Source organism: Aethina tumida, chromosome 7 (genome assembly GCF_024364675.1).
Source record: "Aethina tumida isolate Nest 87 chromosome 7, icAetTumi1.1, whole genome shotgun sequence".
Taxonomy (NCBI): Eukaryota; Metazoa; Arthropoda; class Insecta; order Coleoptera; family Nitidulidae; genus Aethina; species Aethina tumida.
In genome coordinates this window covers 16,300,103-16,319,095 of record NC_065441.1, presented here as the reverse complement: position 1 = coordinate 16,319,095, position 18,993 = coordinate 16,300,103, and the positions used below count along the sequence as shown (strand labels likewise).

At 31.6% G+C, this 18,993-nt stretch overlaps 1 protein-coding gene across 2 annotated transcripts in view; it reads right to left on the bottom strand.

The window, feature by feature from the left end:
* LOC109609428 (lutropin-choriogonadotropic hormone receptor) overlaps positions 1-18,993 on the bottom strand; it is a 60,401-nt gene that overhangs the window by 10,913 nt on the left and 30,495 nt on the right. For both annotated transcript variants that reach the window (XM_020026088.2, XM_049970133.1), the window contains exons 2-4: positions 8,910-8,981; positions 4,116-4,187; positions 1,576-1,647 (exon numbers count right to left, since the gene is read on the bottom strand). In XM_020026088.2, coding sequence (XP_019881647.2) covers positions 1,576-1,647; positions 4,116-4,187; positions 8,910-8,981 — 216 coding nt within the window. The remainder of the gene's footprint in view (positions 1-1,575; positions 1,648-4,115; positions 4,188-8,909; positions 8,982-18,993) is intronic.

The following is an 18,993-nucleotide window of genomic DNA, read 5'->3' as shown; positions in this document are numbered from 1 at the left end:
GAAAATTCAATAAAAACTACGGAGTTTCACTCCGAAAGTGAAAGGATTTGATTAAATGCGAGAAGGGCACTGAAAACAGCGATTTAGAAAAAACCACAAAACTTTTATGCGTGATATTCAAATGTTATACTTTGCCGAATCTTTATTTATTAAGCTAGTTTTCAAGGTATTTTATTGGGCGACCACGAAAACTTTCCATTGAAAGTAAAATCTTGCGGTCATTTTATGATAATCCAACAACTTTTATTCTACCAGCGTCTGTGTTCAACCAACAATAAATTTATCAGAAGTTTGCTTCTTGTTTAATATGGACTATAAATCTAGGTTTTTTTTATATTCTGACTCTAATACATTTTTTTCCTCAGTTGAAGTTACAATAAGTAACTAAAATTAATTTATTTAATACCTGTAATTTAAAAACTTGAGGATTGATGCTGAATGGAAATTAATATTACTTTATTAGTTTGAATAAATATGTAAGTGTCCAGTTAATACAGTTGCATGTTTATTATTAACAAATCAATTAGCAATAATATGGTAGATTTATGCTTAATAAAACTATTTTGTTTATATTGTACAATTATGATAAGCATTAATAAATTTATTAAATCATAAAATGATTTATGAATTTAATTAAAAAACCATTAAACGTTATTTCATTCACGGTAATGACGGCGAATCAAGTGCAATTATAATGGGCAACGATTTTGATTTATCTAGGTAATTGGAACTTATAATTAAAGTCAATAAGAGAATAATAACTCACGTTAATCTCAGTTATTTATTGAGAATTGTGTCAAACACTTCCATATACAACGATTTTGAATTAACAAGCTGGTTTCTGTATTACATGATGTTGATGTAGTGTGATCATCCCTGATCCAATTTATTTAGTACGCTAACAAGTTATTAAAACTTGACAATTAAAATCGTTTAATGTAAAAAACCTTAATTTATACTCCCGTCAAAACTTCAAATGGTATTTTTTCGTGCACAACTTTAAAATCAAGATAAACTTTGTGACCCCAATTAATCTCTATTTTAGAGTCGAGTTTCACCTTGACTTTTTTTTTTTAATAAAACTCAACTTATTCAAATTCGTCTCATAACAGTCAAAAGACGGAGTTTTGTTTAGGCTGATGGCCATCCAGTCACTTTAGACGGGGAAGTTTAAAGTGGCGCCCTTCTGCTTGTTTTTTTCTTTTAGTGGAGCCCTCGGCGTCTGTTTTAATTCTCATTACTATTCACCCCCGATTTTGTTTTATCCGATGCAGCACTTTTTAAACAACTGTTTGATAAGAGCCGTGCACTTTTTCAGCCATAAAGACTAGAAGACGACGGAAGTATGTGGAAAAAAAAGACAAAATTTAATGATATCGGATCGAGTTTGCGGCGAAATAAGTGCAGCTCGCCACAAATGGATGATAAAAGTTGGTAGTTTGAACTGGCGCAGTAAAGAATAAAAGTTTGCTTTAATATTTTTGAAGAGACCGATATTTACAGCTTTAAGTAAGTGAGCCCGGTTTTTTTATTGGCTTTTATTAGCGCAACTCGTAAAATGTGTTTTGTACTCACAAAGTTTGTAACTTAGTTAATGGCCGCAACGCTTCACTAGGAATAACCGCAAGTCCGCAGTTCTGGAGTAACCTGAAAATAAAAATTGCGTCAGTCAGGAACAATATGTGCCAGTTTTATTGCCGTTATCGCAATCAATGAGTTTTATTATGGCCTGATGCAGTTCTGAGGGCGCCTTATTTATTTTGCATCGGTTTCGTGGATGCAGGTCGCTCTTTGTCCCATTTACGTGTGGAGCACGATAAGGGACGATTTAACCCGTTCACTTGGTCTGTTTGGCGCTACGCCATTTCATTTATTTCATCCGCTAGTCGGGTTATTTATTGTGATACGTCGTCGCGACGTCCACGTTCCTTTTTCCGGATTCGAAGTCCGTTTTTTGCCTTCAGGTTATCGGGTGTAAACTGCCCGAATAGGTCAACTGTTGAGATAATTATTGCAAAGGATAAAAATATATCAGAAGGAGAACGAAACGATCAGACAATTTATTGCAGTTTCCAACCTTCGGTCATAAAATTTTGTGCAATACTACATTGATGAAATTTTATGGAGCTCCGTGCATCGTAAACCAGCGATTATTGACAGAAATGACGTGTTAACATACTGGAGAAGGCTGGTAAGGAGCGTGGCGAAACATCAAATCAATCGGGTGTAAATATAGATAGATGAACGGCATGTGTGTTTGCGGGAGATGCTGTTGATGTTTTGCCTCAGTAAATAGTTCTCGAGACGATTTTGAAAGGAAATCATGAACGGTTTTCGAAATTTTACCTTGGTAAGTTTGTTTTGCACAGTAGCAAGGATAAAATGTATTTTTTTGCCATGTTCTTGGCAGTTCTTTCCAAAGTACTCCAACGTTTATTAATATCAGTTTAAAATCGAAATTAGTTGCATCGAGCTTTGTACTCGCCCATATTAGTATGCCAACGGATGCCGTGAACTCAATGGCCCCGATAGAGTTCCAGCTCTCGGTCTGTTTTTAATAAATGAACAAAGTTTAATTAAGCCATTAAACAAATAAATTGAGCTGTCCCGCAATTAACATCCCAGTACCCGGAGTGCATATTTAAAAGTTCTAATTCCGGGACAACTAGAGCGGATGCGTTGCAATCTACTGTCTTAGTGTCACTTCCTAAATAACACTTTTTTCTTGTTGTTTCGTTTCATTTTACAGTGTTACGAATTGGTTTTAAATGTGTTTTATATTATAATTAATTTGTTTTGTTTATGTTTTATTTTTAAAATGTTCCACCACAAATTGAATTGAAACAATATTGGGGATTAAAATAATTAAATATGTACATTTTAATGGGTTCAGAGACCAATTGAATAAAATTTTATTCCAGTTTATTTTAAACTAAAATATCTGTTGGATAAAATTAAAATTTATGGTGCATTGCTGGTGAAAATGTTGGGTAGTTTTTTTAACATCAAAGATTTACATATTCCAAAACAGAGGGTTCATAATATAGTGATTTTTTATTCAAAAAATGTCTATTAAAATAAAATAGTGATGTCCCCAACTTTTCCCTCATCACGAGAATGTTTTAGGTTGACGTTTGCAGAAAATCTTTAAACAATGACAATCTATTTTTCTACCAAAGGAATAATAACTTAAATTATCAATCAAAAACCAATAGATTAAAAAAAAATTAATAAAAACGAAACAAACATCATTAATTTAACTTTAAGCTTTTTTAATTGATATATAATTACAAAATGTATTAAGTTTAATTTATTTTCTAAGAGCATACATTATTTTTAGTATTTCATTTTAAATATTAAATCACAAACCAAGTTCTTAATAGTAGTCCACTCTAAAGAATCGTTTTTGGTAGATTATATTTTTTTATATTCTTATACTAGAGTAGAGGGACAATCATTTATCCAACAAGAGAGTCCATTAAAATCAATAAAACAACAAAATCCATTGAATAAATTAAAAACAAATACTTAATAAATTATTATTAGCAATCTGTTTTAAATATTTGGTTATTATTATTTGTAATACAAGGAATTTTTAGGTATAACCATTAATTTTTATGAAAACTTCTCGCCTTTATGAACGCGTTGCAGTAAATAAAACCCATACATGAAACCACACTCGACATAAAACAGCGCATGCAAAAAAACTGTCGTCCACACATACTGAAAACGGCAATTAGAAAATATTCCCCTAGTCGTGAAACTTGACTAACGGCAACATTTAATCGCAGAAACCGTCCGTAAACGAGTTAATTTAATAAATTCCCGCTCGTGAATAAATCGCGGAACCCAATAAACACTAAATAACGTCTATGAAGCGGCAGATATGAAAATAATAAATTCATAAGTGGGACGGATAGAGACAAAGCTTCCCGCAGCGTCCTGCAACCGTAACTCGTTTGCGGCGGGCTCCTGCTGCACAACACCTCGCCATCTCGGTCGGCCGACCGACTTCACGTTGTCTTGGGCAAATTAAAACAAATTGGCCGGCCAGAATGAACAAACTAATGATTTAAATGGAAGACTACTTTAATTATTTTAGTGGTATTACTCACAGATGTTTGAGATAAATGTTCTTGGAAAACGCTTTCTGATGAATATATTCCAGCTTATTATCCGATAAAGTCCTGCAACAAAACAACATGTTGTATAAACACAATATGGCACATTAAATATTCACAAATAATTTTGCATTAAAATTGTTTAACGCACACAACAACCATGTTAAACGTATAATAAAGATCAACATATTTTATATTTATCAGTGTGGCCGTAAATTGGCTTAAGATATTTATAAAATGCAAACGAGGTATTAATGTGTAATTGTTTTGGAAATTAACCGCGCATTCGAGTTATAAAATCGCACGTAGGTTTAATATTGCCGGTGAATCTAATTAATGGTAATTACTTGGTAAATCTCGGAGAAAATTAACATATATTAACGACGATTTTTTGTCTCTGTTTGCGGTTTTTATAAAAAGTTAATTTATTAAATACTGGTTTGGAGACTTCAACAAGTTTTATAAATTTCATTGATTCGAAAAGTTATTTGATTTATTAAATATATAATAAATATCATGATGATATTTGCGAAGATGTTGTGTCATTTATTTAATTAGTCAACTACTTAATTTAATATAAATCTTTAGTGGTTTGAAGAATTGAATAAATTTTAAAAAATTCATTGATATAAAATATAGTTATTTACATAATTTATTAATTATACAATAAAATAAATATTTATAATATTCATGATAATATTTGTGATGATGCTTTGTATTTTATTTAATCTATTAATTACTTAATGTAATAAAAATGTTTGGTGGTTTGAAGAATTCAATAAATTTTAAAAAAATAATTGATATAAAAAGTAGTTATTTACTTAATTTATTAATTTTATAATAAAAGAACTGTTTATAACCTTTATGATAATATTTTGTGATGATGTTTTGTCATTCATTTAATCTATTAACTACTTAATTTAATATAAATGTTAAGTGATTTGAAGAATTCAATAAATTTAAAAAAATTCATTGATTTAAAAAGTAGTTATTTTACTAATTTACTATTTGTAACATTCATGATATTTGTGATGATGTTTTGCCATTCATTTAATCTATTAACTACTTTATTTAATATAAATATTTAGTGGTTTGAAAAAATTAATAAATTTTAAAAAATTCATTGACATAAAAAGTAGTTATTTAATTAATTTATTAATAATACAATAAAAGAACTATTTGATATGCTAATATTTGTGATGATATTTTGTCATTTATTTAATCCATTAAATACTTAATTTAATATAAATGTTTGGTGATTAGAAGAATTCAATAAATTAAAAAAATCATTGATTTAAAAAGTAGTTATTTACTTAATTTATTAATTTCATAATTAACATTCATGATAATATTGGTGATGATGTTTTTCATTCAATTAATCTATTAACTACTTTATTTAATATAAATGTTCACTGGTTTAAAGATTTCAATATTTTAAAAAATTATTTATATAAAAATTAGTTATTTACTAAATTTATTAATTTCATAATAAAAGAACTCTTTGTAACATTCATACTAATATTCGTGATGATGTTGTATCATTCATTCATTCTATTAACTACTTAATTTAATATAAATAATTAGCGGTTTGAAGAATTCAATAATTTTTAAAAAATTCATTGAAGTAAAAAGTAGTTATTTAATTAATTTATTAATTATACAATAAAAGAACTATATATTCATTTATTTAATCAATTAACTATCTAATTTAATTTATATGTTTGGATTTGAAGAATTCAATAAATTAAAAAAAAAATGTTTAGTGGTTTGAAGAATTCAATAAATTTTAAAAAAGTCATTGATATAACTTTTTATACTATTTATTATTTATTTAATTTATTAATTATTCACTAATAGAACTATTTATAACACTCATGGTAATATTTTTGATCATATTTTGTCATTTATTTAATCCATTAACTACTTAATTTAATACTAATTTTAAAAAATTCATTGATTTAAATAGTAGTTATTTACTTAATATAATAAATTTTCAATAAAAGAACTATTTACAAATTTATTGTAATTGATTTAATAATGCTGCTTAAATTAGTAGAAATGTTTATTGGTTGAAAATTAAATTTGATTTTTCTACCATAATTTCAATAAACATTCTGGGTCAATGTAGCATTGATCCGTCTGCACCGTTAATTGGAAGAACCATATTAAACCGGAGTCGCCGGAACATCCGAACATCCCAACGGCAACTAGAGACATCGCCGTAGTTATCCTAGACACGAGATTAGAGCCGCTCGTAAATTTTGCATAAAATCAACGGCTGCGGACTTTATCTTCGGATTGCTGCACCCGAGTACTGTTGCGACGGTCGGGGGCGCAACTACCGCCACTCTTTTTTTTTGGAAAGAGGTGATTATCGCAACGAGGAAAAGATACACTATCTTCGGGCTAAGTGAAGTAAGTACGGAGCGTTGTACCCACTTTCTTAGACGTTCATTTGCATTAAACCGTTATGTACTTTGCATACGCGCTATTGACAAATTTGTTTAATAAAAAAACCTGAGTGTCGTTAATATCTTTTTGCTGGTCTGTTTGTTTTCTATTGTTTTATAAGATGGGAAACTGTAAGATAAAGTGGTGAGGCGAAAGTGGAGTTATTAATGAAGTGCTAATACAACTTGTCAATTTCAGACAGTTGAAGAGGGTCATTTTTTAAGAAACGGATCTGTGAAAAAGCGTCGCGATTAAGTTATAATCGATAAAAGATATAACTTTGGAAGCCGACAGTCAATTATTTATTGGCACATCACACCATTATTTCATTCGCTACCAAACGTCTCCTTCTAAGAAAAATAAATGAATGAAACATTTCAAGTAAATTAAATTCTGCGCATTCGCCACAATTTAAAAAACGTTGGATAAATTTACGACAGATAAATCCATCAAAGCCTCGTTTCTCCTGCCAAAAATAAAACGTTAACAGAGATCAATTTGCGTTGTGTGCAGTAAATAACTTTGCGGCTTTTATTATCCGCAGCCTTCACAAACAAAAATCAACCGTGAAATGCATTTTGTGCACGAAAATAGAATGGGGACAATTTTAGGAATTGAATCCGTGCTGAAACTAGACAATATTTGATAAACAGAAGCAAATGGATGAGATGCAATCGGAAACAGTGACGTAGGGGCACACTTTTAAATCGAGATATAAAAATTTCGAAAGCAAATATTCGGACGCCATTGACTTCGAACAGATGAAAGTACATTTGCATTGTATTTGATAAATGCAAACCGGTCGATTTGTGAAATACCACATGACTCAATCGTCTGCAAAAGCTCGGTGTTTGATTCCTATTTAAGTAAACCGAATCCTTTTTACATTTTGCCATTTGAAAACTGCAGCAGTTACACAATTATCATTGTATTAGTAACACATGTGCAGTTCATGAATATTACACGCATTTAATAATTGTGGACAAACTTTAAATTGGTTTAAAGATAATTTAAATTTCGTGAACTTTGCGAAACAACCTTAATAATAAATAACCGAAAATGATTAAGAAGTGTGAAAGATCACCCACCGTTTTATATCCGTCTCGTACGCAAACTCATCGCTTTTTTGATTAGCCTCAACTTTCGGTAATTAACAATTTTCCCAGGAAAAAGATGATTAATGAGATGCCGCAAAAAACGGCCTTCACAAAATGTATAATTGTTTCCTCCATGAAATTCAGAGTGCGACTCCATCAATTTCGGGATTAACTTGTTTCTTTCCGTAAATGTTTAACTGTGTCAATTTTGTATTTATAGAACAAACATTTATCATGATCGTCACAAAAACTCATGATTTTTTCTTAGAGTTTTACTCAAACATGCATAAAACGCGCGTATTTACTTTAACGCCATCCGTATATATGTAAATTTCCCTTAAACCGAGCTCATTTCATTGTGGAAGTTAAATAGGACAGCATGTATGTGAAGATATTGATAAAAGGATTTGACAGTGTAAATTCACCATTACATGGCTTCCATTACTTTCCTGGGAACAAGATAACTGTATTTCCTAAGCATTTCCCCAAGGATTCAAAGTAAACTGTTCTGTTTCCATTCAACAATTGTTAAGATTTCCTATATAATAAACGGGATATTCTATTGGGACGTTAGATAGAATTCCAAGATTTCCAATATTTGTTTATTGAAATCAATATTATTTTAGGTTTACCCAAGTAAAAAATGAAATAATTACAAGTACGCCACTGTGGTATTTATGCATTCTCTCGGCAGACGCATTACTTAGTTATAGTTGCAGTTCTAGACCTTCTCACTTTCATCGTTTTGCGGGGATCAGACGAAACGAGCCCATAAGTCGAACGAATATTGTCCCGATGTTTTGTGCCTGATCGGATGCACGAAAACCGCTCAGTTTCTTGTCTAGTCTCGCACTCATGCGGATGATTTAGTTATTTTTGCGGCGTCTTGAACACAAATTGTTAGAGGGAAAACGAGAGTTTCCGTGAGAGTTTTTACGAGGGGATGTTAAATGTTATGATTGGAAATACGTTCAAGTATTTCTTGGGCATTGGCAAAAGTTTCAATAAAAAATAACACATTTAATTTTGTTTGAAAATTATATTAAATTAGTAAAATATAAATAAAACATTTTTAACGGGAAGAAAGTACAGCCTAAATAAGGAAATTTTAACACTTCTTCAATAACTGTACTATAAAACCCCACAGTACTTTTGAAAACTTTATTAAACGATACTTATCATTAAAGGATTTGTATTTTAATTAACTATAACTAGCTCAAACTGTACCTAAATTACTTACAATTCTTCCAAACGTGGATAGTGGCTCAAGGAACTTTCATTCAATCTAGTAATGTTGTTGCTCGTTAAGTCTCTGAAAACAAAACAAAATATTAATCCAGCATTCACAGCCAAAGACGGTTTTTGATTTTTTTTTTTAAACCGGACGGTTTACTACTAGTAATTTGCGTCTTGGTTGGAACAGAACATGCACATTTGTACATTTAATAACATCGAATTAAATTAAACGGACATTTTCATTTTGCAACATGGCAAGGTGTTATAAATGTCCGGTACACAACAGTTAATGGGTAGTTATCACAGATAGCCGGGAGGGGGATATTTTAAGCGCGATAACCGCTAATTTCAAGCCTAATTGCTTAACATAAATTCTCTAATGATGCCTTTGCAATATTAAAACTGACGCAAATTGTAATTTATTAAACGAGAGAGTTTTAAGCAAATTACAGTGTTTAAATGTGTGAAACCGGCCATAAAGTCGAATCAAACGTTTTTAATGAAAGTCGGCGCTGCGAAATGGCGGGTCGCAAGAAAGTCCAGTAAATTTTTGGAAAATGTAATCAAGTGTAATTAACTGCCGCTTAATTCCTCGCGAAATTGCTCGATAAATTTTATAACCGATATTATTCTATACAATTTTTTAAGTAGTTCAAAAAATGAAAGGCTGAAATGACTGACTTGAAACATACAGGAATGTTCCATTGTTCCCGAGTCGACAACAATCATAAATGGGAATAGAGAAATAAAAAAAACACGGCTTCGCAAGTTTATTAGCCATTGACATTGGTCTGAAAAACATAATGGATTCATTTATTCATTTAACGAGAACGCTATTGATGTCAATAATATATCCTTGTCACTTTTATAGGTGGTATGGAGCTAATGCGATCACGAAAACTGAAGAAACTGATTATGGTAAGATTTATTGTTTCTTGTCATATATAAAAAATGTCCACCTACGCTTACAAATATATACCGATAATGCTAAAATATCGCTTCCTTGAAATATAAAATCACTTATTATCGTTACTTTCAGATGAGCTTTAACATTATTATAGTTATAAATAGATCGATAAATGTAAGCAATAAAACAACCATTTAGTGTTGTAAAGACCACCATAAACATTTACTGAACCGTTCGCCTTTGATTTAAAATTCATTAAAGCAGGAAGCGTCACTTCGACTAGAAATTCAATTATTTCGAATATTTGAGGTTTATCGGATTTAATTGCCGTTCCAAATCGTTTTGTGTCTGTCCAAAATAGATTAAAGTCAAATATTTTATTTATATATCGAATTCCACACATTTTAATAATTTTATTTGGATGCAAGAATGTGTAATTATGCGCATTCGCCATATTTAAAACTAGTGATTTTTTAAACTCTTAAAATAAAACGTTTTCGTATATCAATTTAAAAAATTAAAATTCCCATTCAGTTGGAGCCTCAAGGTCAGTTCGAGATGCAGAAACGCGTTCCCAAGGGCCCTAATACACCCACGCACATTCTCAACTTTCATCTCCCCTTATTGAATGAAGTAATAACACGAATGCGGCGGCGGGGAAAAAGTTGCGGTTTAAAAGAAAAACGGAAACGATAAGCTGGGCCACGTTATGACGCACGTCGGTGCGTGCTAATGACTCTAATTTCATAAGGAACGTCGCGACGTTCGAGTTAGATTATGTTTTTTCTCTTTTGATAAAAACGCCACTTCCGCTTATTCAAATGGGATCTTAACAGTTCCAGCCAGCTTTTGTAATTATGTTTCTCATGCTAAATTAATTTCGTTAGCAAAAATGCTTGGCAAAGTTAAAGAACAATGATTAAACGAGTTAATTTTAATTATATATATTTAGTATATAATATAGTATAAGAACTTTTACTTAAGTAATAAGTAAAAATGACTTAACTATTGTAAATATTTTTGTTATAATTTTATTAATATATATTAACAATTCTAATACAAAGAGTAAAATATACTAGAATATAACAGGTAGGCTGAAAAGTTCGTAGGCTGACACATAAATGGCGCTACTAGTATTAAATCCATATGATTTTCAGTTAGCCCTAATCTTCAGAAGACACGAGTATAAATTTGACAGCTGTCGTACTATTAGTTTGAAAGTAGTATTTTGAGAGAAGCAGTAGTTTGAAAAAATGGATAAAAAAGAATTTCTTGTATTAATAAAGCATTGCTTTTTGATGAAAAAAATACCATTGAAGCCAAAGCATGGTTTAATAAACATTATTCGGACTTTGCACCAGGTGAATCAAACGTTGAGAAGTGGTTTGTTAAGTTTAAACGAGGCGAAAAGGGCACCTAGGATGAACACGCAGTGGACACCCAAAAGAGGCTGATACTGACGAAAACATCAAAAAGGTCCACAAAATAATTTCGGATAACCGTAAAGTGAAGTTGATTAAGATAGCTGAGACCCTAAAAATATCAAAGGAAAAATCGTCAATGAGTATTTGGGCATCGACCAAAAACAACAACAAATTGATGATTCTGAGCAGTATTTGGAGCTGTTCAATAGTAATAAACCTAAATTTTTGTGTCGATGTGTGAAATGGATGAAACATGGCTCTATCATTTCACACTGGAGTCCCACCGACACTTAGCCGAGTGGACTGAAGCCTTTTTTGAGACTAAAGACAAATTGTATTATAAAAATGGTATCGAATATAATAATTAAATTAAATTCTATCAAAAAAAGATATTTTCTATGCTAGCCTTACGCACTTTTCAGCCCAACTATTAAAATGTCAGGACTAGATATACAGTATAGCAACTATAACTAAGTATTTTTAAATTAGTATTTTTCAGACAAACTTTATAGTAAAAATCATAGTAAAAGCTTTGCATTCATATCCTAGTAAAGAAGAGTGTATTATATTATAGTATATTATATTATAACCACATGCTTTTATATAAACATTTTGAAAACAATTTTACAAAGTGATAAAGTGAGAACTATCGTTAGAATAGTATTTTGATATATGTCCGTGACAATTTTTGTTGGAGTCAGATAGACCACCCTTCGATAAATAAACGTCGTAGACAGAACGAACTGGTCGAGTGACTTTGCAAGAACAAAAGTGGTGGGCGTAAAGTTGCGTAAATATATCACGCATATTCGGATGTGTCGTAAGTTCTTGCATATCTGCGACAAGATTCTCGTGGAGTAGGGATACGGATCCGCCGGTTTGCCAGTGGTTAACGACCTTTCCTGATTCCTGCCACTCGTTTCCTCCTCTTCCTGCTGCCAGTCGTCCTTGGCCAGGACACAAAAGGGAATGATAAATGGGCGACGATATCCGTTCACCGCTGTATCTCCACCTAATCCATGCCCCACCGTTTTCCAGGGTCTTCGGGAATTGACACATACCTGAGTGAGTGTGTGTCGCCTATAAACCACCCGGGCCACCGTTCCCGAAAAGGACAGATATGTCGATAGACGGTTATTGAAATTTATGTCAAACGGCACAACTTCCCCCATACATTAAACTTTGCTTGTTATCATCCTTATGGTGACTCCATAAATTAAGGATTTTTGGCTGGTGCATTTGGAACTTTCGCTTTCCTCCTTCTCTTCCAATTAGTTTCGTCGTCAGTTACGTGTTTCACTTCCTAACGCGATTAGCAACATCAAAATCTAAATCCAAACAAGCTGAACACACAAAAACGCAAATAATCCCCATCACGCATCGTTTCTAGTTTTGTCTCAGCCCCTTAGTTCTGCGGTTGGCACGCTTACGTGCGTAATCAAATTAAACCGTTTCGCAGCCTCAATTAATCACATTACACACGTTTAATTGAATCACGATTAAGCGTGCATATTTCCTGTGTTTCCACGAAAATCGGGAGCGACAATTTTATTAATGGTCCCTGTTAGAGACAGGGAAACAACGTGGATCACGTGATAGATGATTTCGGGGGAATTAAAAAGCAAACGTAACAAACGTGCGTCGGATAGTAAGATAGTTCGGATCGTCTGTTTTAATTTTTGCTAATGGCTTCTTCCGCTTCTTCAACGACTGATAGAGCTCTTGGACATGTCCCCATGGTCACGCCAATGAAACTAAACGTGTGCAGTTTTTCGAGCACATTCACACGCATCGTTTCGTACAATACAGTCACACCGTCGTTAGATGCAATCATGACCGTGTGTCGTTTTATTTTCATTAATAAAAACGGTACGTAGAGCCGTTTCGCGAAACGTTAAGAAAAAAAAAAAAAAAAAATGGCAACGGCCAAATAGGAATCTTGCTCTTCAATTGGCATTTACAAATTAAACTCCAGAGACCCCGAGCCGTTTCGAAGAATTTCATAATAATGATGATTTCCAGTTGCGAGGTGCGCGGACCGAACACGATACGCAACGACATGTTCTGCCATCTCATATTAAATTAATTAAGGATGTCTACTTAAAAGCTGTTAGATTACGATTTGCTATGTATCATTAATTCATGGCATGTTGGTCTTGGATTCGCTTGCTTTATAAGGCTGAATAATGATATCCACATATACTACATTAGACGGTCTACAAATTGCAGTCGATGCGACAATAATAATCAAGATTAGAGGATTGCTTCTCCTGATCGTTAAGTTTTTTTGTTCGCACGGATACGCGCAACTTTTATCTCGAGAAACTTGATCCTTTAGTTACTCAAGTTGGACAAAAGCATACGAAGGCTCTCTTGTTTCTTCAACAGATTCTTTAGTATCATAGAAGAATTTCTGCTGTATTAAAACTCAAATTATATAAAAATATTTACTTCTCCGTTTATAAGGGTTTTAAAAAACTTTTGTTACACTCAAAATGATTTAATTTAGGCTACGACAATATTCACCTAGACTTCAACAAAAAAATACCCGAAATCTTGTTATAAAATGAAAAATTTTATTTATTCTTCTCAATCTATTTCATCGTCTTCAAATTGCTCCCTCCTCATGCTTCCATTCTTTGAAGCACTCCAAATAGTCATTTTCCGGAAACCACGGAGTAGTCTTTTAAGAAGAAGTTACACGGAGCTAAATCAGACAAATACGGTGGTTGTGGAACTACATTACATTTTTGGTGACCAATCAAAACTAGACGCGTCTGAGTCCCACAACATCTTTGAAAATGGTATTCATTGATCCTTTTGATATGCCAATATCATCAACAAGGTCTCTTATTATTAATCGTCGGTTTGCAACTACCATTTCCTTGATTTGACAGACTTGTTACTAATCCGTTTATATGGATGGTCGTCCGGGACTCTCTTCTTCTTCAACGTCTTCTTTGACCTTTTGTACCAATTAAATGTTGTTCTTGATTGAGCTTGGTCTCCGAAAACTTCGCACTCCTTTGTTGAATAATTTTAGATATTATAAAAATCGAAAAATCACTTTTTAAATCGTACAAAACTAAGTGTATTTCAAATATTAATGAATAATTATTGAAATTTAACGTGGATGTCTATAAAGGCGCTACGAACCTAAGAAAAAAATACAAAACAATTACCTGCGTAGTTTAAATAGATGGATTCTGGATATATTTTGGGCACAGTAGTATAGTAGCCTCTATTTTTTATATTTTTAACAAGAAAGATTAATTAAATTAATTAAAATAATAAATGTTTGTATAAAATAATGTGTTTATTATTTTAGCTTTTTGTTGAGTATTTTTCTCAACTCTTGTATATGCCCAATATTAAAACAAAATAATAGTAATAATATATTAAATATGACAATAATTACAGTAAATTCAATTTTTTTAATATTTTACACAAAAAAATCTTTTACATTAAGTATATTACAATAATTCATATTCATGTAATAGACACAATTCCTCCTACAAACAAAAAAAAAATTATAATTCCAATGACAACAATTTTCATCTTGATTTTTGGTGAATTATTAAATGAACTTTCATTTTCTGATATTTTATACAGAAATTTTCTCTGCATTCAGAATACTGTAATAATTGAAATATTAATTAGTAATTGAATATGATATTTATAATTATTATATTAGCTTTTATTTGTCATAACATTTCACAGTTTCTGCTTCATTTTTAATACTAATGCTATTTTCTGTTTAGTACTTTATTCAATAATTTCTTTCTTACAGAAATTACAATTATATTATAAAATAATCCATACACAATATTACAATAAAGCAAATTACAACAATATTCGTCTAGAATTATTATTACTAGTTCTTACAGAGAATATTAAGTTATGTTTAAATTCCTATAATAAAATTATTAAGTTTTCATTCAGATTATATATTAATTAATTTATAATAAATATATTATAGTTTATATATGTTACAGAAAACTCTCAATAATATTAAGAACAATAATTAATTTACATAAAAAATTCTATAAAAATTTAATTAAAAATAGATTTTGCTACTATATTTTAGATTTTATTATTTCAATTTAATTTCTATTTTTCCTATTTATTAAAACTTCTAGTACAGTTAAAATTGTACAATAATGAAAATAATATTATTTGATTGTCAGTATAAAATTTAACCACTTCAACGCCTTTGATTTATATGAAGAGTTGAGACCACCCTGGTAATTAATCCGGCAGTTTTCCAGTCGAATAAAAGCAAACAATAAAACAATAAAAAAATAATTATTACACTCGAAGTGGCAATAAAATCTGTAAATTGAAAAAAGGTCCAAAATCATAAATCTCCCTTTATTCGCGGGATCTACGCACATTCACATTGTAAATCACTACTCACTCTGCTGCCCGGGATGCAGATTACACTAAGCCCGTAGATTTTTGTTTCTTTTATTGTAAGGGACCGTAAAATCGTGAATTATTAAACTATAACGTCGCAATGTTATTTACTTTATATCCGTATGTGTGTTGTATAAAAAATCATGGTTTTAATTTAATTCAGGGAAAAAATAGGTCAGAACTAAACAAAGATAAGTAAGAGCTAATATCCATTTAAAGATCCGATCTGTTTCGCCTGCGAAGCAATAAATTTACTTTAACCATATCTCGAAAAGTCACGATTCTTATTATTGCTTTCATGATCCATTTTACTTTGATGTATTCCTGTCATGTACAAGATCAAACATGAGTTAACACAAATAGAAAAGAGAAATATATATAACAAGGACACCTTCGATTTTCCATTATTAAAATATTGCTTCCATTAAACTGTAACAAAATCATCGTAAGGCATAAATTAAAACGTCTTCAAAAGCGTCCAAAAATAAAATTAAAATAACCCAACCATTCATTCCCGTTCCGTCGCAACGAATTAACATAATAACGCAAATAATTATCGCTTTTTTTCATTCCAGCCACCATCTATCTTAATTTTCCACTGAAAACAATTTCTGAAATGGCGGTCCGCATTTATAAAACGGATTGGACACGTGACATGTGTTTTGCATGTCATAACAGCTGAACTCAATTAAATAGTTTCCATGAAAAACAAGCAGAAAGTTCACGGAATGATGTATGACATTACGAGATTAATAACTGACTAAAAGTAGCTGGTTAATAATGAAAAAACGTTTCCGGAATGACGTCGCGTTAAAAATTATGTCCGGCGGGGTTAATTAATAAACTTTTACATTATTCATTTGGTTTCGGACCTGGTTTAATTAATCTTAATTTGGATAATCTTACATGTGTAAATTTCCCCGTGGAATTACTATCAATTGATAATTCTGCGGCTGGCGATAATGAGATTTTCGAGAAGTTTATTATTTTTTCATCAGCCGCAGCCTTGGGCTCAACCCTGTCAACGTCAATGTTTGGTTTAATAAATCCTTCAATTTACTCCTCATATATCAGGAAAAAATAATAAAGCGATCGCCAAAAATTCAGTACATATCCTGCAAGTAATAAAATGCGGCACAACTGTTTGTCCTTTCGGTAATAAAATATCTGTGTGACACTTTCTGGGATGGGGAAGTTTTATGAACATTCTTATCTCGAAAGACTCGTCACATGCTTTTTGTTGTCGCCGTGTCCCTCTTATCAAATATGTGAGCTCCTTCTTCTTGTTTCGTGTAATGCAAATTTTTATTCGCATGTTTATTTTTCCTTTTTTTCTATTTCACATTTACAGTTTGCGGATAAAAATGTGACGATATACAATTTCACAAACACTACCTTGAATGGAATTATCAACCAAATACGCCCTAATTTTTATTATGATAGTGTTTTATCGGCATCCATTACTTTTGATTTCGAAATAGTTTGACGGTACGAGACTATTAAAATTTATGATTCAATTCGTGAATGAACGAAACAATTAAAAAGTACAAGTAGGCCGTCTAATATATTTCTATTTAAATTGTCCATTAGTTTATTTAACAATATAATAAATGTACTAACAATGTTTTATTCAAATGGGAAAGTTATTTTTAAAATAATTGTGCGTTTTACCTTTTATAAAACTTGGAATAAATTCTGTTCTCTGGCACTAACCATTTTGTAACTATGAACTCATTCTGTGTTTTTATTTATTGTTCATTATTTTACATATATTAATCGTAAATTTTACAATTAGACAAGCGAAACTTAATTAGGAAACGATGAAACATAAATTCAGTGTGTAAATCCCGTTTATGCTCAATTAATAAAGCCACTTCGACCCGCTTAAGTTTATTTGCGACGGTTTTAACAGTCCAATTAATAATTTAATCGGTCGAACAACAGTGAATCGCGGTCGTTTATGGGCAAAATTAAATGAATGGACAATAATGAAAGAGAAAGTGTCGGCGAGCGCCGAAATATCGCCCGAGACACCGGCTCACTTCAGGCCAATCATTCAAAAACGATTTGACCTAGCTGAAATTAATAATAACACGCTAAGAAAATTGTGCAAGTTTATAAAGATTGTCAAACGAAACGGAGCAGTCAAGTTCAAACGTCTTGCCAGAATTGTTATCAGAGAGTTACCTTGAATTTGAACTAATTGGGTTATTTTTAAATGGTTTATTAGATCCCATTAATTATTATTTTTTGAGTCTATGAATATTACTAGAAGATTGCATTAACTATTTTTTAATTAACCCAGATAAACAAATTATTTAGGAAAGTCTAACGTGACCAACAGCTGGGTTCCCTCATAATTATCATTGATAATTATATAAAAATATATTCTCTTTAAATATAATGAAAGCAATTATAACGTCTAATAAACAAAATTTAAGAATTATTTAAATTATACGTTTTGGCCATTCCTCACCATTTTCTAGTAACTCTTAGGAGTTACCTAGATTCACTCAAGGAGTTTATATTTTATTTAATAGGATTGATCTTGACAATCTTTTATTATTCAGGAAATTCCTTTCATTGCTCCGGATAACAATTTAGTTGTAATACATTTTTGAATATATCAAATATTAATTAATTAATATTTGGTACATATTTTTAAAACCATGAGGTCACAAATAATGAAATTAAACAAAACTCTCGTAATTGGTCATTTTTTTTTTGTTTAGTGTTCTTATTGGAACAGTTATAGTGGTGCTAAAATCTCTTAAAAGCCATTATTGATCTCAGCACGTCTGGTCTCGAGTCCGAGTCGGGGTCAGTGTGTAACGAAACGTTCAAAAACGTGTATCGTGCCTCGAAATTTTAGTTTGCACTTTTTTTCCCCCGTCTGGAATCGAAACAACCCCTCCCAAGCCAACATAAAATCTTTAGTAGTGATAAAGTTTTTGTTGACGTCATCGCGTTGTTTAGGTCTTGTTTGATAAAATCATCATCCCGGAATCCCGGAGTAGTTTTTATGTGGAACTATAAAAATTCATAAATCACGATACGTTCCGGGGGTCGTTCGCTTCAAATTCGCGCCAGGATTTACCGCTTCTCCTCTCTCAGTCGAATACTAACAATGACGTGATTAAAAACTAAACGTACAACAAAAAGTCACGGATATTGCGTATCAGTTTCAGACTGACCGTTCAATATGTGATAGTTCCGAGCTTAACTAGCGTTTCCAATCAAGTTATCTCCTTGCAGACATCTAACAACGTTCGGATGGTCGTGCTACATTGTCCGACATAATCCTGACCTTTACCCTGACAATGCATCTTAGCCGTTTCCCC